Consider the following 19,903-nt stretch of genomic DNA (forward strand, 5'->3'; position numbering starts at 1 on the left):
AAATGCTAAAGAGTTAAACTTTGAAGAGAAGAGAACTAGTGAGACGTGAACCTTGACTACAGTAATACCTCTACTCTGAAACATTTCTGCTACCATAATAACAATAATTACAATATTATTTATTCTATGGCTTATTCAGAGAAGGGAGAATAGCACACTTGACATTTTGTGGGGTTTCAGAGACTGGTGAGAGGAAGAGAAGAAACTGTAACAATGCTTAGGAAGTATCTGTAACAATGTAGGAAGTATTATTTGAAAATATCATATTACATTCAAACTGGAAACTTTATCTGAATGTTAAGAGGGTGAAATCCATTAAAAGGCACTCAAAGGCTAGGATGCAGTGTTAAACCAGGGAACATACTAAGTGTACCACTCAAGAATGGTTAGTCCTTCCAACAGCCTTATTACAGTTTCTGTCTAACCACTTTCAATCGAAACAATGGTATGGTGCCATGCACCAAGATCAAAACAAGAGCCACATTGTGAAGCAGACCTCTTAACCAAACAGTTGTGCCTGGTTCCGTTTGGCATCAGATGATGACTTAACTGATTTAAGAGGAATTATAGACAATTAGAGAACAGTTAATCTGAAGACCTTCACAACCATTGCATTTAATGTAATCACTATCAAAAGCTCTGTTTCTAAATAAATGAGATAAGATAGGAAATTGAGCAAAGCATACACTGATTGCTACCGTGCACCACATACAAGCAACTATTGCAAATAAGGGAACCCAAGCCATTCAGGGAACCTCTACATGGTTGTTTGACTTAGTAAGCAGAAACAGTGACCAAATCTCCCTCCATTCACACACTACCATTTTAAACCTTTAGCATTCAGATTACTCTGTCAAATGTAATGCTTATATATTCACATCGTTTTGAATTAAGATTTCAATTCTGTGATTATTTTTAGAATGAAACTGTAGGGAATGTGTGAGAGGCCAGATTTTGGTTGATGTGAACAGTTTAAATGGGTTGGATATACTCAGTTTAAATGCTAAAGGGCTAAAAAAGAAGAAGAAAAAACGGACACATTGGATTACAGATATACAATGTCTGAAGGTGGCGAGCTAGCAGAAATGTTAGTACACCGGGCGAAATGCTTAGAGGTACTTTGTCTGTCTTTATGTTTTGCGTTCAAATTTCACTGAGGTCGACTTTACCTTTCAAGGGTCGATAAATTAAGTACCAGTTGCATACTGAGGTCGATCTAATCGACTGGCCCCCCCTCCCCCCCCCCCCCAAAAAAAATTTCACGCCTTGTGCCTAGAGCAGGAAAGAATATAAACTGTCTGAAAATAATATGAGTTAGTCACAGTTGAATGCACATAGGTGTGTGTGTGTGTGTTAGAGAAATGAATTAGGACAAACTTTTACGCATATAATTTTCACTAAGCATTTTGTTGCTTAATTTTGTGACAGACTTCAAAAACAAAGCAATAAACAAACGAACATATACGTAAACAATTAAATTAATTAGTTTCTATATTCAAATAAAATGAGGGAAATATATATTCATAGAAAGAGGCTTTTATGAACATGTTATTGATTTTTCTTTTGTCTTTGTTGTCAATAAGATAAAATAACCTCAAGTAGATATTTAATTTAGCTAAAAACTATATTTTCATGTAAAATATTCATTCCACTTATTAAAACAGCGACATTTGGTGTCATATGTTTCAGGTAAATAGAGGGAAACTATTGAAAATAAAATGAAAAGAAAATTGAGTAAGAGAGGTCCAATAAACACGAAAGTTGCCAGGTTATCGAGTACAGGATTGTGAGCTCAAAACCTACTTGAGTGTGGAAGAGCAAAATTCTGTTTACTTATATTATCCAGACTACCAATGGGTTATCTTTTATCATTTATTTGTTTCAGTCATTAAATTGTGGCCATGCTGGGGCACCACCTTGAAGAATTTTTAGTCAAATGAATTGACCCCCCCCTACTTACTCTCGGTCTGTTTTATTGAACTGCTAAGTTACAGGGACATAAACACACCAACACCTGTTATCAAGTGGTGGTGGGGGACAAACAAAGACACAAAGGTACACACACACACACATACACATGTCAGGCTTCTTTCAGTTTCTGTCTGACAAATCCACTCATAAAACATTGGTTGACCTGAGGCTATAGAAGACACTTGCCGAAGATATCACGCAGAGGAACTGAACTTAAAACCATGTGGCCAGGAAGTAAGCTTCTAACCGCCTGTGCCTATGATTAAAAAGAAATCTTCAGTCTGAGGAGCAGGTGATGATCTACAACAGCAAAGAACACTTGAAGAACATCTGTAAAATAAAACACAAGTTTGTGTGCTGTTGGGTGGGGGATGAATTCTGATGTCCTGAGCAAAAGTTCTCCACTTAACACTTCTGTTACCATATTTCTTTTGAAGTGTACTCCTGTTGTTTCAAATGATTTTGAGAAAAATGAAAAACTTTAGTAAAAACAACTAACATTGTTATCTGTTGTAACATGGAATTTTGATTTTGATCATTTTAAAATAGAATTTGTTTGAAAAAACTAGGGTGAATCCCAGGTGAATAAATAACCATATAAAAAAAAAAAAAAAAGAAAATCAATGTACAAAACCTGCTGGTTTCAAGTAATCAGTCAAAAATTGGAAAATTTTGAAAAATATGCATAAAAGGCAGCAGCCATACCACAAGTTGTGACCAACTACATTAATGTAATGTCAGTAAATATATGGTGCTCATGTTTTTTCTACTCTAGGCACAAGGCCCAAAAGTTTTGGATCAACACCAGTATATGTAACTGGTACTTAATTTATCGACCCCAAAAGGATGGAAGGCAAAGTTGACCTCAGTGGAAGGCAAAGTCAACCTCGGCGGAATATGGTGCTCATGGTGTGCACATCAAGGGTGAGGAAAAAAAAAAGAACAATCCATGTGTATGTGTGTGTGTGTGTGTCTTTTCCATGCTGATGTGATCATCAGCATGGAAAAGACACACACAAACACACACACACACGCACACATACATATGTCCACATACACGAACACACACATCTATACACACACGCATGTGTGTGTACTTTTAAGTGTGTACTCTAAGATGTTTTCCTGTCCCAGTTGTGCATAATTTTTTTTATTTTTTAAATGTGGTCACCAAGTCTCCTAAATCTGCTGCAATCAGTTTTAATATTCATGACACTGTATGTTATCACCAACTCATAACTAGCCACCCAGCCGCCTAACCAGCTTACCATAGCCAATTATAGGTCATCAAGATAACATAACTTAGCTATTACACACATTCATACTGTTAGGCTCCGAGTGTCACCCCGCATACCGACATACTCAACATCTGTTATTTCTCAACAGTCAAGATTCCTGATAAAAACTGAACCTGTGTTTCATTTTCAACATTTTGACTTCCAAAGTTACAAATTTTAGGCACAAGCATGGCCGTGGGGTTAAGAAGCTTGCTTTACAATCACATGGGTTTGAGTTCAGTCCCATCGCACAGCTAGAGGGCAATTAATGCTTTGTGAGTGAATTTGGTAAACAGAAACTGTTGTGTGCGTGTGTGTGTGTGTGTGTGTGTGTGTGTGTGTGTGTGTGTAACTTTGTGCATGTGTCTCCCTCCACTGCCATTGTCTGACAACTGGTGCTGGTTTGTTTACATCCCTTATAATTTAACGGTTCAACAGAAGGAACCGATAGAATAAGTACCAGACTTAGAAAGCAAAATAAATACTGAGCTTGATTTGTGTGACTAAACTCTTCAAGCCAGTACCCCAGCATGGCTGCAGTCCAATGACTGAAGCCAGGAAAATATAAAAAGATAAAATCGCATCCCAAATGATATTTATTAACATGAAATTGGAAAACATTTAATCTACCACAATGAAAACCTCCTGAAGTATTCAAGAGGTCAAGATACATGTGTGTGCGCACGCACGTGAGATGGGGGAGGGGTGAGTGCTGGGCCAACAATGGACTCCAAAATAACAATGGAAGTTTAAAAAATATAAATGAGTCCATCTGTACTAATAGCGATAATGTACTGGGGGTGGGGGGAAATTTCAATGTTTCTCGCTATTATTTCAGCCACTGTTATTGTTTTTATTGTTGTTTAACCAAAAATCAGACCTGCTCCAGCTTTGACCATTTTGTTTTCTTCTACATTAGTAGGCACAGGCATAGGTGTACCAGTATGGAAGAAGAAGTTTGCTTCTTGATCATATGGTTCCAGGTTCAGACCTACTGCATGGCACCTTGGTCAAGTGCTTTTTAATGTGAGGTCAGGCTAACAAAAAAGCTTGAGTGAATTCCGTAGGCAGAAACTGAAAGACCCTGTCACACACACACACGTCTGTATGTGGCATTAGGAAGGGCATCCAGAAGTAGAAAACCATGCCAAATCAGACTGGAGTCTGGTGCAGCCTTCCAGCTTACCAACCCTGGTCAAACCATCCAACCCATGACAGCACTGACAACAGACGTTAAATGATAGTGATGATAATCATCATCATTTAACATCCGTTGTGCATGCTGGCATGAGTTGGACAGTTTGACCGGGGCTGGCATGCTGGAAGGTTGCACCAGACTCCAGTCTGATTTGACATGGTTTTCTATAGCTGGATGCCCTTCCTAACGCCAACCACTCTGAGACTGTAAAGGATGTCCACAGACAAGGCTTTTGTTGGCTCAAGGCTATTGTAGAAGACACTTGTCCAAGATGCCATGCAGAGGGACTGAACCCAAAGCCATGTGCTTGGGAAACAAACTTCTTACCACACCTATATAATGATGAATTTTTCACTTGTATTGATGAATGGATTGCAGCTATGCTATTGTACCACCTTATGCCATTCCTATATTTTAATTAAGTGTAATCTTAGGAAGATTTGGCTGCTATTTCCAACAGATTGAGCTACCATGCACGGGCTGCCTAGACTTTCACTCATTTCCCATCAAAAGTGTAAAATTGGCAGAAACAGAAAGGAAGATCAGATAATTTTTCGAAAATATCAAGTTCAATGCTTCACAATATTTTAGTTCAAATTCCTGCAAAATTCAACCATTACTTTTCATTCTTTCTTCCCAGAGAAATGGGAAGAAAAAGAAAAGAACATCAGAGTTAAGAAATGATCTGTTAGCAACAGATGAATTCAAGACAGCCAGTCTTTGTTCCAAGTTGGAAAGTCTTTCTCTAATTGCCAACATATCCAAAATATTTTTAAAAAAAAGTCATGAAGCAGAAGATATTGTTTTGTATGTAAGCTTGTTTTGTAGCAGGTTAGTGTATGTATGTGGGAGAGTGTGTTTAGCAGTATATTTGTGTGGGCGTATTGTGTGTGTGTGTGTGTGTGTATGCGTATCTCTTTGACGTGTCAATGTGTGCTTTGTTGAGTTGCACACATCTGAAGAAGTGGTTTGACTGCTGGAGTTCTTAAACATATCGGAAGCGCTGAATAGACACAAAGATGTAAAAAGAAACACACACATGCATACACACACGCACACACAGAGTACATTCAAACATGTTTGAATTTACAGGTCAGACTGAAGAATAAATAGATCCAAATGGCCAAACAGGAACATTTATTCCTAAACATGTTGTCCGTAATTTAGGCCAATGGTGAGATGACAGAATCGTTAGCACATCAGATATAATGTTCAGTGCTATTTCTTCAGCAAAAGAAACTGACAGAATAAATAGCAGGCTTGGAAAAAAAAGTACTGGGGCTGATTTGCTCAACTAAAACCTTCAAGGCAGTACCCCAGCATGGCCACAGTTTAATGACTGACACAAGTAAATGATAAAAGATATATTTCTTTAGCGGGGAGTGTGGACTGAACATTGCCATGGGCCAGATATGACCTGCAAACCATATGTTTGACAGTCCAGCACTATACCACTAACCTGATGCCAAAGAAACACATATACACAAACCTACTGACAAATACACACACGAACATACATACACTAAACTGCTACAAAAAAAACATACACACACACATATACACTAACCTGTTACAAAATATATACTCTCACACCTGCTATAAAACATACATACATATGTGCACGTACACTGAAGCATACATAAACCCTGACCTGAAGCTACACACACACACACACACTTAAACAGATGTTTTTTCAAAAGAACAAAAAAGAAATTATAAATTAACTGAAATGAAAAAAACAAACAAAAACAATTCCAGATTTCTCTCGTTGAGTTACTAATTAGAGTTTTATTTATAAACTATAATATAGCCATGTATAAACACTTGATGTTTAAATCGAGCACAGATCTAAATACGAGCATTTAGAAAAGAACATACTGCAGAAACTTTGCAATGAAGACCAAAAATATGGGGGGGGGGGGAGGGTTAGTTTTTTATTTATTTATTTAAAAAATAAACAAACACATAAATAAATAACAAGGAAACAAAACAAGACAAGCACTTTAGTGGTTGTGTGTGATGTAAACTGACTTCAAATAAATATACAAATTGAATCAGTGTGTTATTGGAAGATTATTTCATGATGTACAGTGATGTAGTCAGACAAAGAAATTCAATATTTTTTTTTTATTCTTTTACTTGTTTCAGTCGTTTGACTGCGGCCATGTTGGAGCACCGCCTTTAGTTGAGGAAATCGACTCCAGGACTTATTCTTTGTAAGCCTAGTACTTATTCTATCGGCCTCTTTTGCCGAACCGCTTGTCAAGCGATGTTGGGAAGGGGGAGGGGGCAAATATAGACACACAAACATACACACACACATATATATATATATATATATATATATATATATATATATATATATATATATATATAATGGCACATGTGACAAGTGGCATGTAAAAGCAACCATTACACTCTCAGAGTGGTTGGCATTAGGAAGGGCATCCAGCCGTAGAAAACCATGCCAAATCAGACTGGGGTCTGGTGTAGCCTTCCAGTGTGCCAGCCCAGTCAAACCGTCCAACCCATGCCAGCATGGACAACAGACGTTGAATAAAAGAAAGAAAGAAAGAAAGAAAGGAAGAAAAAAAATAGTTGTCAGAGCAGAATGTTCAGATAAATTAACAGAAAAAAAAGGATTTTATATATGTATATATATATATATATATATATATATATATATATATATATATAGAGTGGTCAGAGCAGAATCCAAGAAATGAAATATCTTAATTGTTTAGAAGGATAGTTAGAAGTTATTGAGAGCTTCTGTTACCTAGGTGACCAAATAAACTGTGGTGAGGGGTGGGTGGGTGCTGGGTAAGAAGAGGACAGAGAAGAGGACAGCTCAAACATGTTCAGGAAACTATTACCTGTGTTGACAGCGAAGGGCTTCTTACAAACCATGTAATACCTGCGTATGAAATGCGATATTTCATAGTAGCAAGACATCGATACTGAGGGTGGAGGGTATGAAAAGGACGGAGGGGAAATGGGGTGAAACAAAAATGAGGTGTCAACTTGCTTGAACGATGGAGTACAAGTGTACCGAGAGAAATACTTGGCACTGAGAAGTATTGGCAGCAGTATGCAAAAAAAAAAAAGACTATGGCAGTGTGGATATGTGATGCAAGTGAAGATCAGCATTGGGAAGAAAATGCAAGAAGTCTGCAGAAGAAGAAGGTCAAAGAAAGATATGGGCAGAAGTGGTGGGATCTAATCTCAGAAGGTTGAGCTTCACAAGAGAGATGATGAGGGCTTTGCAACAAGAGGAGAAACAACACTGACACTGGACCACATACCCGATGAAAGGATGGGAAATTAGAAATAAAAGTGTTGATTAATTGATTGATATACAGACTGACAGATAGATATATGGTAGCTGGTATATATCTATGTCCGTGATGTGTGTATACACAAAAAACATATGTAAAAATGTGTGTGTGTATATATGTGTGTGTGTGTGTATGTGTGTGTGGTGTGTGGTTTAGTGGTTAGGGCATTCGGCTCACAATCATAAGGTTGTGTGTTCAATTCCTGAGAATGTGTTGTGTCCTTGAGCAAGACACTTTATTTCACATTCCTCCAGTTCAGTCAGCTGGTAAAAATGAGTTGTACTTGTATTTGAAAGGGCCAGCCTTGTCACACTGAATCTCCCAGAGAACTATGTTAAAGGCTCACGTCTGTGGAGTTCTCAGCCACTTGCACATTGATTTCACGAGCAAGCTGTTCTGTTGATCATATCAGTTGGGACCCTTGTCATCGTAACCGACAGAGTGCTCCATATATATATATATATATATAATGTGTGTGTATATATATATATATATATATATATGCATACATTTGTTATAGATGCAATATAGATGCACATGTAAGTTTTCTAAATGGGAATTGTCTAAACTGTGCAATAGTCTGACACAATTCTATGAACAGATGTCCATCCATTAATGGGTGATCACAGAAATTTACTTCAAGAAAATAAAGAGACGGGTGGGTGAGTGAGTGTCCTTTTTAAACATTCATATTCATGTTTGTCTACGACCATAACAGGGTGGGAGGAAGGTCAGGTGGAGGATGGGGTTGGATGGGTTAGCAAAGTGAAGTGGAAGAGCTACAACCATTACAAAAGGACACTTGCCATAAACTTAAGTAATCAAACAAAGAACATCTTAAGTTAGATTTTTTTTTTAATAGTGTAAACAAACAAACAATTGCTAGTCGTGATAGTAAAAAGTAGGTAACTAGGAAGGTATGAGGGTAGTGGTAGAGTAAATGTGGTGACATGTCAGAAGTGGTCTGATCTGTTTAAGTATTCAATCTTGGTCACCAGTTTCTGTGTGTCATTTTCTCAGTGTCTATTCTCTTACCAACTTATCTAATATTACACAAACAGACAGACACATATGTTTAGATATATATATATATTTATACACACCACAAATATACATTACATTAACACACACACCTTATATCACCTCATTTAAAGCACACAAAGCATTCACAAACTGCCATCTAAATCACACCACCTCGGGTTGAACACGTGTTCATCAGTCACTTTTGCAGGACGACCACAAAAATAAAATCTCATCTGAATAGATTTACCTATTTGTGTCTATCCTTAGTAGTTTTATTCCTTTTATATTTTCTTTCGGTTATAACAATAAAAACTGGGACAGCAAAAGCTTCAGTGTTATGAAACAGGAAGTTGTGATACCCTTCAGAAAAAAGCATTAATAGCAACGTAATAGGTGAAACAGGTAGAAAAAAAAAAAATTAAATGGGTGAGTTGATGAGGAAATGATTTAGAAGATAATACATATTTTTCTTCGTCAACATAGTCCTATTTAAATTACTGCTAAATCAGTTTCGGACATAAGCATAAGGTCACACATTAGAATGGAGCATATGGTTAATTATAACGACCTCATTATTTGACAGGTACTTTAACTCCAGGGGATAAAAAACTAAGTTGACTCGAGACAAACCCTTTAGCATTTAAACTGGCTATATCCGGCCCAAATAGTTTACTTGTTTTATATTCAAACCGGTTAGATCTGGCTTCTCACATCTATGCTATAATGTCATCCTAAAAAAACAAATCACATTATTGGATCTTAAAGCTACAAGATAATGTCTGATTAATTTTGTCAATTGTTTTACTGAGTTTACCAGTCCACTGTCCTTGATTTCTGATAGAAACCCAAGGTTATAGAGATGAGACCCAGGCACAATAGATTATATGACTGTTGCATATTTTTAGCCACGTGGAAGGATGAAATCCACAGCAGGATTTGAACCTGGATAAAAAGGGGAAGCTGTCTGATATTTAATTATGTCCCAATAAACACCAATAATTGTTTCAAATTTTGACACAATTTTAGGGGGAAGGGTTTTAGTTAATTTCATTGACTCCCATTACTTGACTGCTACTTTGTTTTATCGACAGCAAATGGATAAAATATAGAGTTGACCTCAGTGAATATTTGAACTCTGAATGTACAGGGCCAGGAGAAATGACACTAAACATTTTATCCAATGTACTAACAATTCAGCCAGATCACTGCCTTAATAATAATAATAATGGTTTCAAATTTTGCCACAAGGGCAACCATTTTGGGGGAGGGGATACGTCGTATATATGTGTATGTATGTGTTTGTCACCCCACCATCGCTTGACAACCGATATTTACGTCCCCGTAACTGAGCGGTTCAGCAAAAAAACCTATAGAATGAGTACTAGGCTTAGAAAGAATAAGTCCTGGGGTCGATTTGTTCGACTAAAGGCGGTGCTCCAGCATGGTCGCAATCAAATGACTGAAACAAGTAAAAGAATAAAAAATCATAAATACAAAAAGACTATTAAAACAAAAAAAAAAAAGAAAAGCCTCACTATCCTTTTTTCCCTTTCTCATGAGGTATGGGACTTCGAAAGGCCAGCTATCACAAAACTGTTGATATTTTTTCTTTGTAAACACCGGGTTCGTGGCAAGTGAAAAGAAAGCATCACCATCATCATCGCCGCCACACCATTAGTCAACAACAACAGATTTAATTAATATTGTTAATGACGATGCAGAATGGCTTCTTCCTGTTAGTAGGTGAAGGTGAGGAGAAGCAGAGCAAATAAAGCTTGCTCTAAATATATTACTGGTACGTATTTTTATAGAACAGGGAAGCCAAATGATTGTGTAAATGTGAGAAGGGGGGGGAGGGACACACCCAAGAGGCTAGCAAGACGAAGAGTACGGCGCTGGGGTAGCTAATGATAGAGTGGAAGGAATAATAATAGTACATCAGTAGAATGGTGGTGGTGGTGCTGCTGGTGGTAAGAGCCACGTGAGAGGTGAAGTAAATATTGCGTTGTTTATATTAGGTAGTGTGTGACTGTAGTGATGCGGCGGTGGTGGTGATGCTGGGAGGAAATGGTAGCGGAGGTGGGTAGCGGTGGTAGGTCGTTGACTGGCAGACGGTCTATTTTAATGGAGGCGCGGAGTTCCTGAAATATAAATAACAACATCGCCCTCACACACACACACACGCGCGCGCGCGCCATCATCAGAGTCAGAAGCAACATCAGCATCATCACCAACACTACCAGCACCAACTACTCTAACACTAGCCAACGAAAGAGCCTCTAAGGTGGTTGCTCGCCTTGCTAGAAATAGAAACAAATCAACATGTCCCCCACCAGCCTACCTACACACACCAACGTCACAGCAGAAGCACTGCCAGCACCAGCATCTCCAACAATATCATCATCATCAACTACTCTAACACTAGCCAACGAATGAGTCTCTACTTGGTCGCTGACTTTGCTAGAAATGAAAGCCGAAGTGTCCCTTGCTTCACAAGCCATTATATTGAACATATATATATGTATTCCACGATACACAATTACTGGAAAAATGATGAGCTGATCACGTTTAGAATATCTTTGATCATAGTTCTGCTCGATCGAGACTAACCAAGGGTTAAACAATCTACAGCTTCAACATCACCAACCAAATTCCAAAATAAGATGCCACTGTAAGTTAACAGACACACTGAAGTAAAAACAATAAAGTCTGGCAGCCTAATAAGTTTACGATTATCTTTATGAACTTTATAGAAATTATTGTTGTTTACAATACTAAGCAGAGGGAATAAATATATACACATTAAGCCATTATACATACATACACACACACACTTAGGCCAGGAAGAGGCATCGCGATGTTTTCGACAAAGCACAAGGTCACTCTTGTAAAGGGACAGCAGAGTACACGTCGTAATCGAATAGACCCGTGTATGTTACTGGTACTGTTAACAACAATAAGTATATATATTGATAATGATTGCTAACACGACAACAAAAGCAAACAACGAAGATATTGATTTTACTGATTCGAGAGGCTTCATCTCTGTCTCTTCCGTTGTCAAAGACTTCATCATAGTCGATGAGATGGGGGGGGGGAGTAGGGTACACAGAAGAATTCCAGAATAAAATATGGCTCGAATAAAATAATAGATGATGATGATGGTGATGTGTGACTACTAAATTTTAACAGAAAACACCTACGACCAACCATAAATAGCACATCAGTTGAAGTGTGTGTATGCGTATACACCCATCCATACACACACACAACTCACATCCACAGAGACAGCGAGGAAGAATACGTGTGTATATATATGTGTATATATGTATATATATATACGTGTGTGTGTGAGAGAGAGTGTATACCCGAATGCTATACTACAGTAATATATGTAAAGAAATACAAATCAAACGAACGAACTGAGGGATACATTTGGACGAAATTCCAAACACGTATTCGTGAGTTCGATTCATGTTGCATGGAACTGAGCTCGAAGTAGTCCACTTATCGGGGGTTCGAGTTTTGGTCGCTTTCATTACCAGACCCTTGGGAAATGCATGAACTTCACAACATACCATTTTTCCTTCTCTCTAAATAACACGACCATGCGGAGTCAATACATATTTACATACACACCTTTGACTAATGCTTATAGTGTTACAGTGGTAACGTTTTCTTTTTTTTTTGGGGGGGGGGTGATGTGACGAATTTAAATTATTCAAATATTCCTGGGTTTCGTTTAATCAAAAATCGTGCTTGATGAGTAATAATTTTTCCATATCATTATACACACACGTATATACGTGTAAGTACATATGCACGTATAGGTACGTATATACATACGTACATACATAGATACATACATGCGTATGTACGCCTACATACACACAACATATACATACGTGCACATGCATCTACACACGCATATACATACATACGTACACATACATACATACAGCTATTCACACACGTGCTTATGTTAACATATCCATCGCACACAATCGCTCAGCTTCATAATCATCACAGAGATATCCATCAAAGGGTGACCAGTTCCGTTGACTACCATCGACATCACACTCACCCCATCCCCCTCTAATTTTCTTCGAGAGAGAGAGAAAGAAACACCATCTCCAAAGACATCTTCGATTCAACCGATGGGACATTAATGTTGCGTCATTCATATATATATAAATATGTGTGTGTGTGTAGTCGTCTCAAGAATGCCTAAGTCAAGGGAAAATAGACACTCGTATATTCGTCAACAGAGTGACACTATATATATATATATATATATATATATATATAAATAAGTGTGTGTGTGAGTCATTATACCTACTTTTTTTTTGTCAAATATATAAGTGAAAAGGCTGTAGTCAACAACGAGGAAGAAATAATAAACCAGAGATATGGAAATGCCCATTGAACAGCAGTGCTAAGCATTATACACATACACACACGATTTAATATTAATAATCGGGGTAAAAGTGCTTTCAATACATGGTAGAGGTTGATAATATTTTATTTTGGTCGAGCCATGCGGTTACTACTCCGAGTTTCACCTGAAGGCACACAGGATCTTCAGGGAAATTGTGATTTCAAAATTGATGGGGGTCAACAGATTTGTATGTATAGTTATATGTATAGTCATAGGGTGGTGTGATGATGGGGATAGAAATGTGTTAACCCCGTCGATTTTCCAGTCACAACTTGCCTAAAGAGCCCGTACCCCCTACAGAGCGGAAACTCTGAGTAGCAAGGGGCTAGCTCGACTCAACCTTTGTTTGTAGACTTTACACACACACATACAAACACACACGTATGTAGTCAAAATATATGTATAAATATGTACTTGTATGGTGTTTGTCAACACAAACCCTTGAGTAGTCAAGAGATACATTCATACACACACACACATATATATATATACATATATATGTATATATATATAAATGCATCCCTGTATAGTCGAAATATGTATATAAAAATGCACTTGTATATAGTGTTTTGTACACATAAACCTTGCGTGTAGTCAATATACAACACGTATATACACATACATATATATACACACACATATATATATACAAACACATACATATACATACAAACACATATATATATACAAACACGCACACATATACAAACACACACACATATATATATTTATATATATATATATATATATACACAGACAGACACATATATACACACATTCGTGTGTAGTCAAAATATGGATATATATAAATATATATATATATATATATATATATAAACAGCATTTTATTATTTTGAATCTGAACCCAGTAAACAGAAATAGAAGATGATTACTAAGCAACATCTTCGAAGAAGCAGAAAGATGCTTACTCTTTTTCTTTTCCCTGCTTTTTCTTCTTTTTTTCAGTCTTTACTTCTTTAAATCATTTCAAAAGACAAAAACTCGCCAGATTTTAAATATATTTGTTGATGTTTTTTTCTGAAAACATGGCTCGTTTACAGTGCGTGGCCATAAAACGGTGATCGGTTTTGGTAGAGAGAACTATTGCAGATCGATCCCCGACTTCGTGGCCAAACTCGCCAGCGTTTTTCCCCGAAAGCCAACAGCCATCCATGTTGGATATTCAACAACAAACGATGGGGGGAACCAACAAACACCACAAACACACGCTTATATTCACGCACAAATATATAAACAGATCGGATTTTTGGGCTTTTCTACGTTGATGGATTTCAAATAACGAAAAAGACACCCAGTATTAATGCTTTGAACGAATAAATAAGATAGACTCATCTCACAAAGCGAACGTCTTCCTTCCTACTCAGTATACGAACATTCAAACGTCTACAATAAACATGGTTAAATATTCCTGAATTAAATAAAAACCGAATGAACTAAGATATCTCCGTAAATATACAATGTATCCTGATATATTTAAACGAGTTAGAATCATATTTGGTTACCTGAAGAGGATGTAAAATCCCAAACAGTGCCAACGTCAACAAAGGAAGACGCGCCGCCATTGTGCCGCCGCCGTCGTCGTCGTCGTCGTTATATGAATGACCCTTGACGTTTCGCTTATATCTGTCGTCTGCTCAGCTCGGTACTGCTCGGTACTGTTCGATACTACTCGGCACTACTCGGCATTGTTCGACTCGTACTTTATTATTTAAAAACATTATCATTCATTTACTACTACTATCATTCGTTACTAGTTTGTTTGTTTCTTTATTATTATTATTATTATTATTATTATTATTATTATTATTGTTACTGTTGTTATTATTACTATTATTATTATTATTATTATTATTGTTATTGTTGTTATTATTATTGTTATTGTTGTTATTATTATTATTATTATTATTATTATTGTTATTGTTGTTATTATTATTGTTATTGTTGTTATTATTATTATTATTATTATTATTATTATTATTATTATTATTATTATTATTATCATTATTATTATTATTATTATTATTATTATTATTATTATTATTATTAGAGCTGATAAAATCGTTAGCACGCTGGAAAAAATGCTTGGTGGTTTTTCGCCTGTTACAACATTCTGAGTTCAAATTCCGTCGAGGTTGACTTTACCTTTAATCCCTTCAGGGTCAATAAAATAAGTACCAACTGAGTACTGGGGTCCATGTAAACGACTGTCCCCTCCACACAAAATTTCAGGCCTTGTGCCTATAGTAAAAAGTATTGTTGTTATTATTATTATTATTATTATTATTATTTGAGTTCAAATTCCGCCGAGGTTGACTTTACCTTTAATCCTTTCAGGGTCAATAAAATAAGTACCAACTGAGTACTGGGTCCATGTAAACGACTGCCCCCTCCACACAAAATTTCAGGCCTTGTGCCTATAGTAAAAATTATTGTTGTTATTATAATTATTACTATTATTATTAAAAAATTAAAAAGAATTATTATCACTTAAGCAGTAAGTAAAATTGCTAGCCCGTTGGATAAAAGGCTCAACTGCATTTCTTCCAACTCTTTACATTCTGAGTTCAAATCCCACTACAGTCAACTTTTCTTTTTATCCTTTCAGGGTTCATAAAATAAAGAACCAGTCTAATAGCAGAGTTGATGTAATTGACTAACCTCTTTCTCCAAAAACTGATGGCTTCATCTGAAATAATTATTATTGCATGCTATATTTATTATTAAATAACATTATTTTTATTCTCATTATTATTTGCAAATTGTTTGCGATTGTCGACTTTGCCTTTCATCGATAAATTACGTACCAGTTACGCACTGGGGTAGATGTAATCGACTAGTCCCCTCCCCCAAAATTTCAGGCCTTGTGCCTATGGTAGAAAGGATAATTATTAGCAATTATTACTTTCTTTTTATCGTTAATCATATTTTTTTTTAGAATTTTCCATGAAGGTTGACAAAAAAATAGTTCCAGTCAAGTATTGGAGGATGACAGAATCAACTGTTTCTGTTTCCTCAATGTTATATAAAAAAAAAAAAAAGCCTCTTAATTTTCTCTTGAACCAAACCCTCGTCAAAATCTTCAAGTGCCACTTGAAGAGGAAGCAGCACTAAAGCAGGTGGCACTTCTTTTTGGAAAAAGTGTAAGAATGACAAAATTAGAATTGGTAGCTGTTGTTTGGAGGCAAAAACTGTAAGAAGGCACCAGCCTTTGCTATCCCTGATTAATCAGAGGTTGTGCATAGGGGGCCATAGATTACCTTAAAGGGACATCCCTCTATCTTTGAACAAGGTGGGTGTCCACTTTGTCCCTTTTCTTTTTTCTTGTTAGTTTTGTTGTTCTATATTGTTATGGTTGTTTATTATTTATTTAAAAAAATATTCATTAATGTCTTTATGGTCAGTGTTGATACCATCATCATCATGGACTTAAGAAGTATCAGATGGGGTGTGCAAGAGAGACGACTGTTGGTGTGGTCATGTGTTGCATACGGATGAGGGCAGCTGTGTGAGAAAGTGTCACACCCTAGCTGTGGAAGAGTACAAAGGATCATCATCATCATCATCATCATCATCATCATCACCATCATCACCATCATCATCATCATCATCATCATCATCATCATCATCATCATCATCATCATTTGCTATACTCTGTTCCAGGCTGTGAACACAAGGTAGTATCAGGTGATTGCTTCAGGCTGATTTTCCTGATTGTTCATGCTCTAAATATTCGTGACATTGTATCTTCCTTTGATTATCTTTACAAACGAAAGCATTATCTACTTTTCATCTGTCCAAGGTCAATTCAGCAAGTAACAGCCAGGCATGCTGAAGTTGATTAAATTGATTAAATGCCATTTCCAAATATATACCTTTATGTCACACCATCTTTTAATGTTCACTTTTGCCATGCTTGTACGGATCACACAAAATTTGTTGACGCTGATTATTTTCTACTGTCAGACGGCCTTCTTGTCACCAACCCTCACCTACTTCCATATCAGGTAAATCTACCTGCCATTTTTCACAGAAGATTAGATACAAAACAACCCCACCTGTATTACATAGCTACTCGTTTACAACCATCAAGACAAGAGCACACACAAACACACACACACACACACACACACACACACATAAATATACATACATATATGATGGGCTTCTTTCAGTTTCTGTCTACCAATTCCACTCACAAGGCTCTGGTCACCTCGAAGGTGTAGTAGACAACACGTGTCTAAGGTGCCAGGCAATGGAACTGAACCTAGAACCACATGAATTGGAAGCAATTTTAACGACAGAACTATACCTGTGCTGATATTATTATTATTATTATTATTATTATTATTATTATTATTATTATTATCATTATTATTATTATTTAGATAATTTCATAATAACATAACACGTATGTTTGCGATACATATATAATACAAAACCGTATTAAAATACCAAAACCGAAAAAAAAAAACACAAACATAAGTGAAGAAAGAAATGAAAAAAGAAAAGAAAGAGGAAAAGAGGAAGAAAGAAAGAAAAAGAAAGAAAAATCATCGGTTCAAATCTCTTCAATTGGTCACATTTTATTTAAAACTGAAATTTTTACTTAGCTGCTTTTTTTATTCTTTTAATTTTATTTAGTGTTTTCTAGCGCCTTTCAGCTTTGGAAACAGTGCTTATATATATAATTTTGAATTGGCGATCCTAGACTAAACGAGTTCACAATATTTCTTTATAATTTCAGTAAATATCTTCGAGAGTTTTGTCCCTTTAATAATTCTTTAACCAGTTATCTCCCTTCCCGCACGCACACGCAGTGTGAGAGAGAAAGTTAATATATAAACTGAAAAATACGTTTGTACAGTACAGGATCCCTTACACGGGTTCCAGAAATCCAGGAAATACTGTACACAATACGGTGCAATACTGCATTGTGTATTGAGTAAACAGACTTTGTTTTCGAAGTTGATTATTTTGCATACAGTGTATTAAAAATAGTTTTGTCTTTACTTTAAGGTTAAACATACTCTGCCTTAGAATTGTATTAATTTGCACCTGTATCTTTTACCTGTATCGTATTCTTTACTTTTCTTCGTCTAATTTTCATCCTATAAACATTACACTGTATACATAGTACAATATAATGTATTTTAAGTGGATTACTAAATAAAAAATGTTTTGTAGACTTTCTCCAGAAAACTGAAAAATCCAGAAATCTATGACATTTTTGATTCCAAGCTTACCAGATATTTGGTCTGGTACTGTATTTTAAATTGAATGAGTTTGCTTTAAATTAAGCATGGTAGTTGTGGAATAGCTACCACTACCTCATGGGGAAGGAAAAGGGTAACATAGTGAGGGACAAATATGTAAGACAAATACAATTTAATTCTTGAAAAAAAATTTCTTTCAGAATTGTAATTCCTCTCATTTAAAAGGCAATTGAAGAGGGAAAAAAAATACCCTCCAGTTCCTTGCCTTTAATTTAACCATACAACCACACCTACGCATACAAAACTTCCACAACGTATACATCATGGACAGAAAATATAACACAGCGGCAGTCCCATACTTGGGGCACTTAAATGTATTTATGTTCAGCCAACAGAAGGAAAAGTAAAACGAAAGTGAGACATGGCTGTGTGGTTCAGAAACCCACTTTGCAGCCATATGGTTTCAGGTTCAATCCCACTGTGTGGCATCCTGGCCAAGTGTTTTCTATTATAGGTCATTGCTAACCAATGACTTGTGAGTAAGTTTGATCGATGAAGATTGCGTGGAAACCTGTCAGGTAAATATATGTATGTGTGTGTGCATGTGCGTCTTTGTGTTTGTGTCCAACCACCACTTGGGTGGGGCAGGAAAGATATATATATATATATAAGAAAGTTTGCATGTATGTGTGTGTGTGTGCATATGTGTATGTTTTTTATGCATTCGAAAACTGAGTTGCCGATTTTGATGTATGGGGTATCAAAAGATTCAGTAATCTTTCAGCTGCCAAATAAACTTTATTTTCATTTACATATTTTCTACGTTAACTCAACAACCAGCTTAAATTATTTGAAAGACACTGCTCTACAACAACCAGGTTTCATTAGAAAGTGAAAACAGTTTAACACTTTCAATTTAAACCAACATTACAAAGTATTGCATTATGAAAGTGACAATGTGTGAATAATGAAAGTACTATAATAAAGCTGCCGATCATCTATCGGTATATATAAAGGCTACCAAATAAACAATGTTTTTGGTGCAATAACTATTTTTTATTACTGAAATAACCTTGGAAACGAGGTTGGGTCACACAATTTTGAGGTCATTTTCGGGCAATATTTCTACTTGTTTCTAATGTTTCACTTGCGTCCAATGTTTCACACATGCATAGACTTCTACTCAGACAAACATTTATGAAAATGCACATATAAATATTGTATTAGAATAAGCCACAATCAAAAAAATTTCATTAAAAGACATCCATTTTTCTCTGTATGTCATGAGGAAATACAGCCACTCACTCTCTCTCTATCTCTCTCTCTCTCTCTCTCTCTCTCTCTCTCTCTCTCTCTCTCTCTCTCTCTCTCTCTCTCTCTCTCTAACATGCACGCATACGCATAAATACAAACATGTATCCATA

At 36.3% G+C, this 19,903-nt stretch overlaps 1 protein-coding gene across 1 annotated transcript in view; it reads right to left on the bottom strand.

Annotated features, from left to right (window-relative positions):
- The window catches only part of LOC106872878 (uncharacterized), a 36,241-nt gene extending 21,338 nt beyond the window's left edge, over window positions 1–14,903 (bottom strand). The window contains exon 1 of the mRNA XM_014920034.3: window positions 14,769–14,903. Coding sequence (XP_014775520.1) covers window positions 14,769–14,828 — 60 coding nt within the window. The 5' untranslated portion in view covers window positions 14,829–14,903. The remainder of the gene's footprint in view (window positions 1–14,768) is intronic.
- Window positions 14,904–19,903: the final 5,000 nt, after the last annotated feature.

The sequence above is a fragment of the Octopus bimaculoides genome, chromosome 18 (genome assembly GCF_046866305.1).
Source record: "Octopus bimaculoides isolate indiv1 chromosome 18, ASM4686630v1, whole genome shotgun sequence".
Taxonomy (NCBI): Eukaryota; Metazoa; Mollusca; class Cephalopoda; order Octopoda; family Octopodidae; genus Octopus; species Octopus bimaculoides.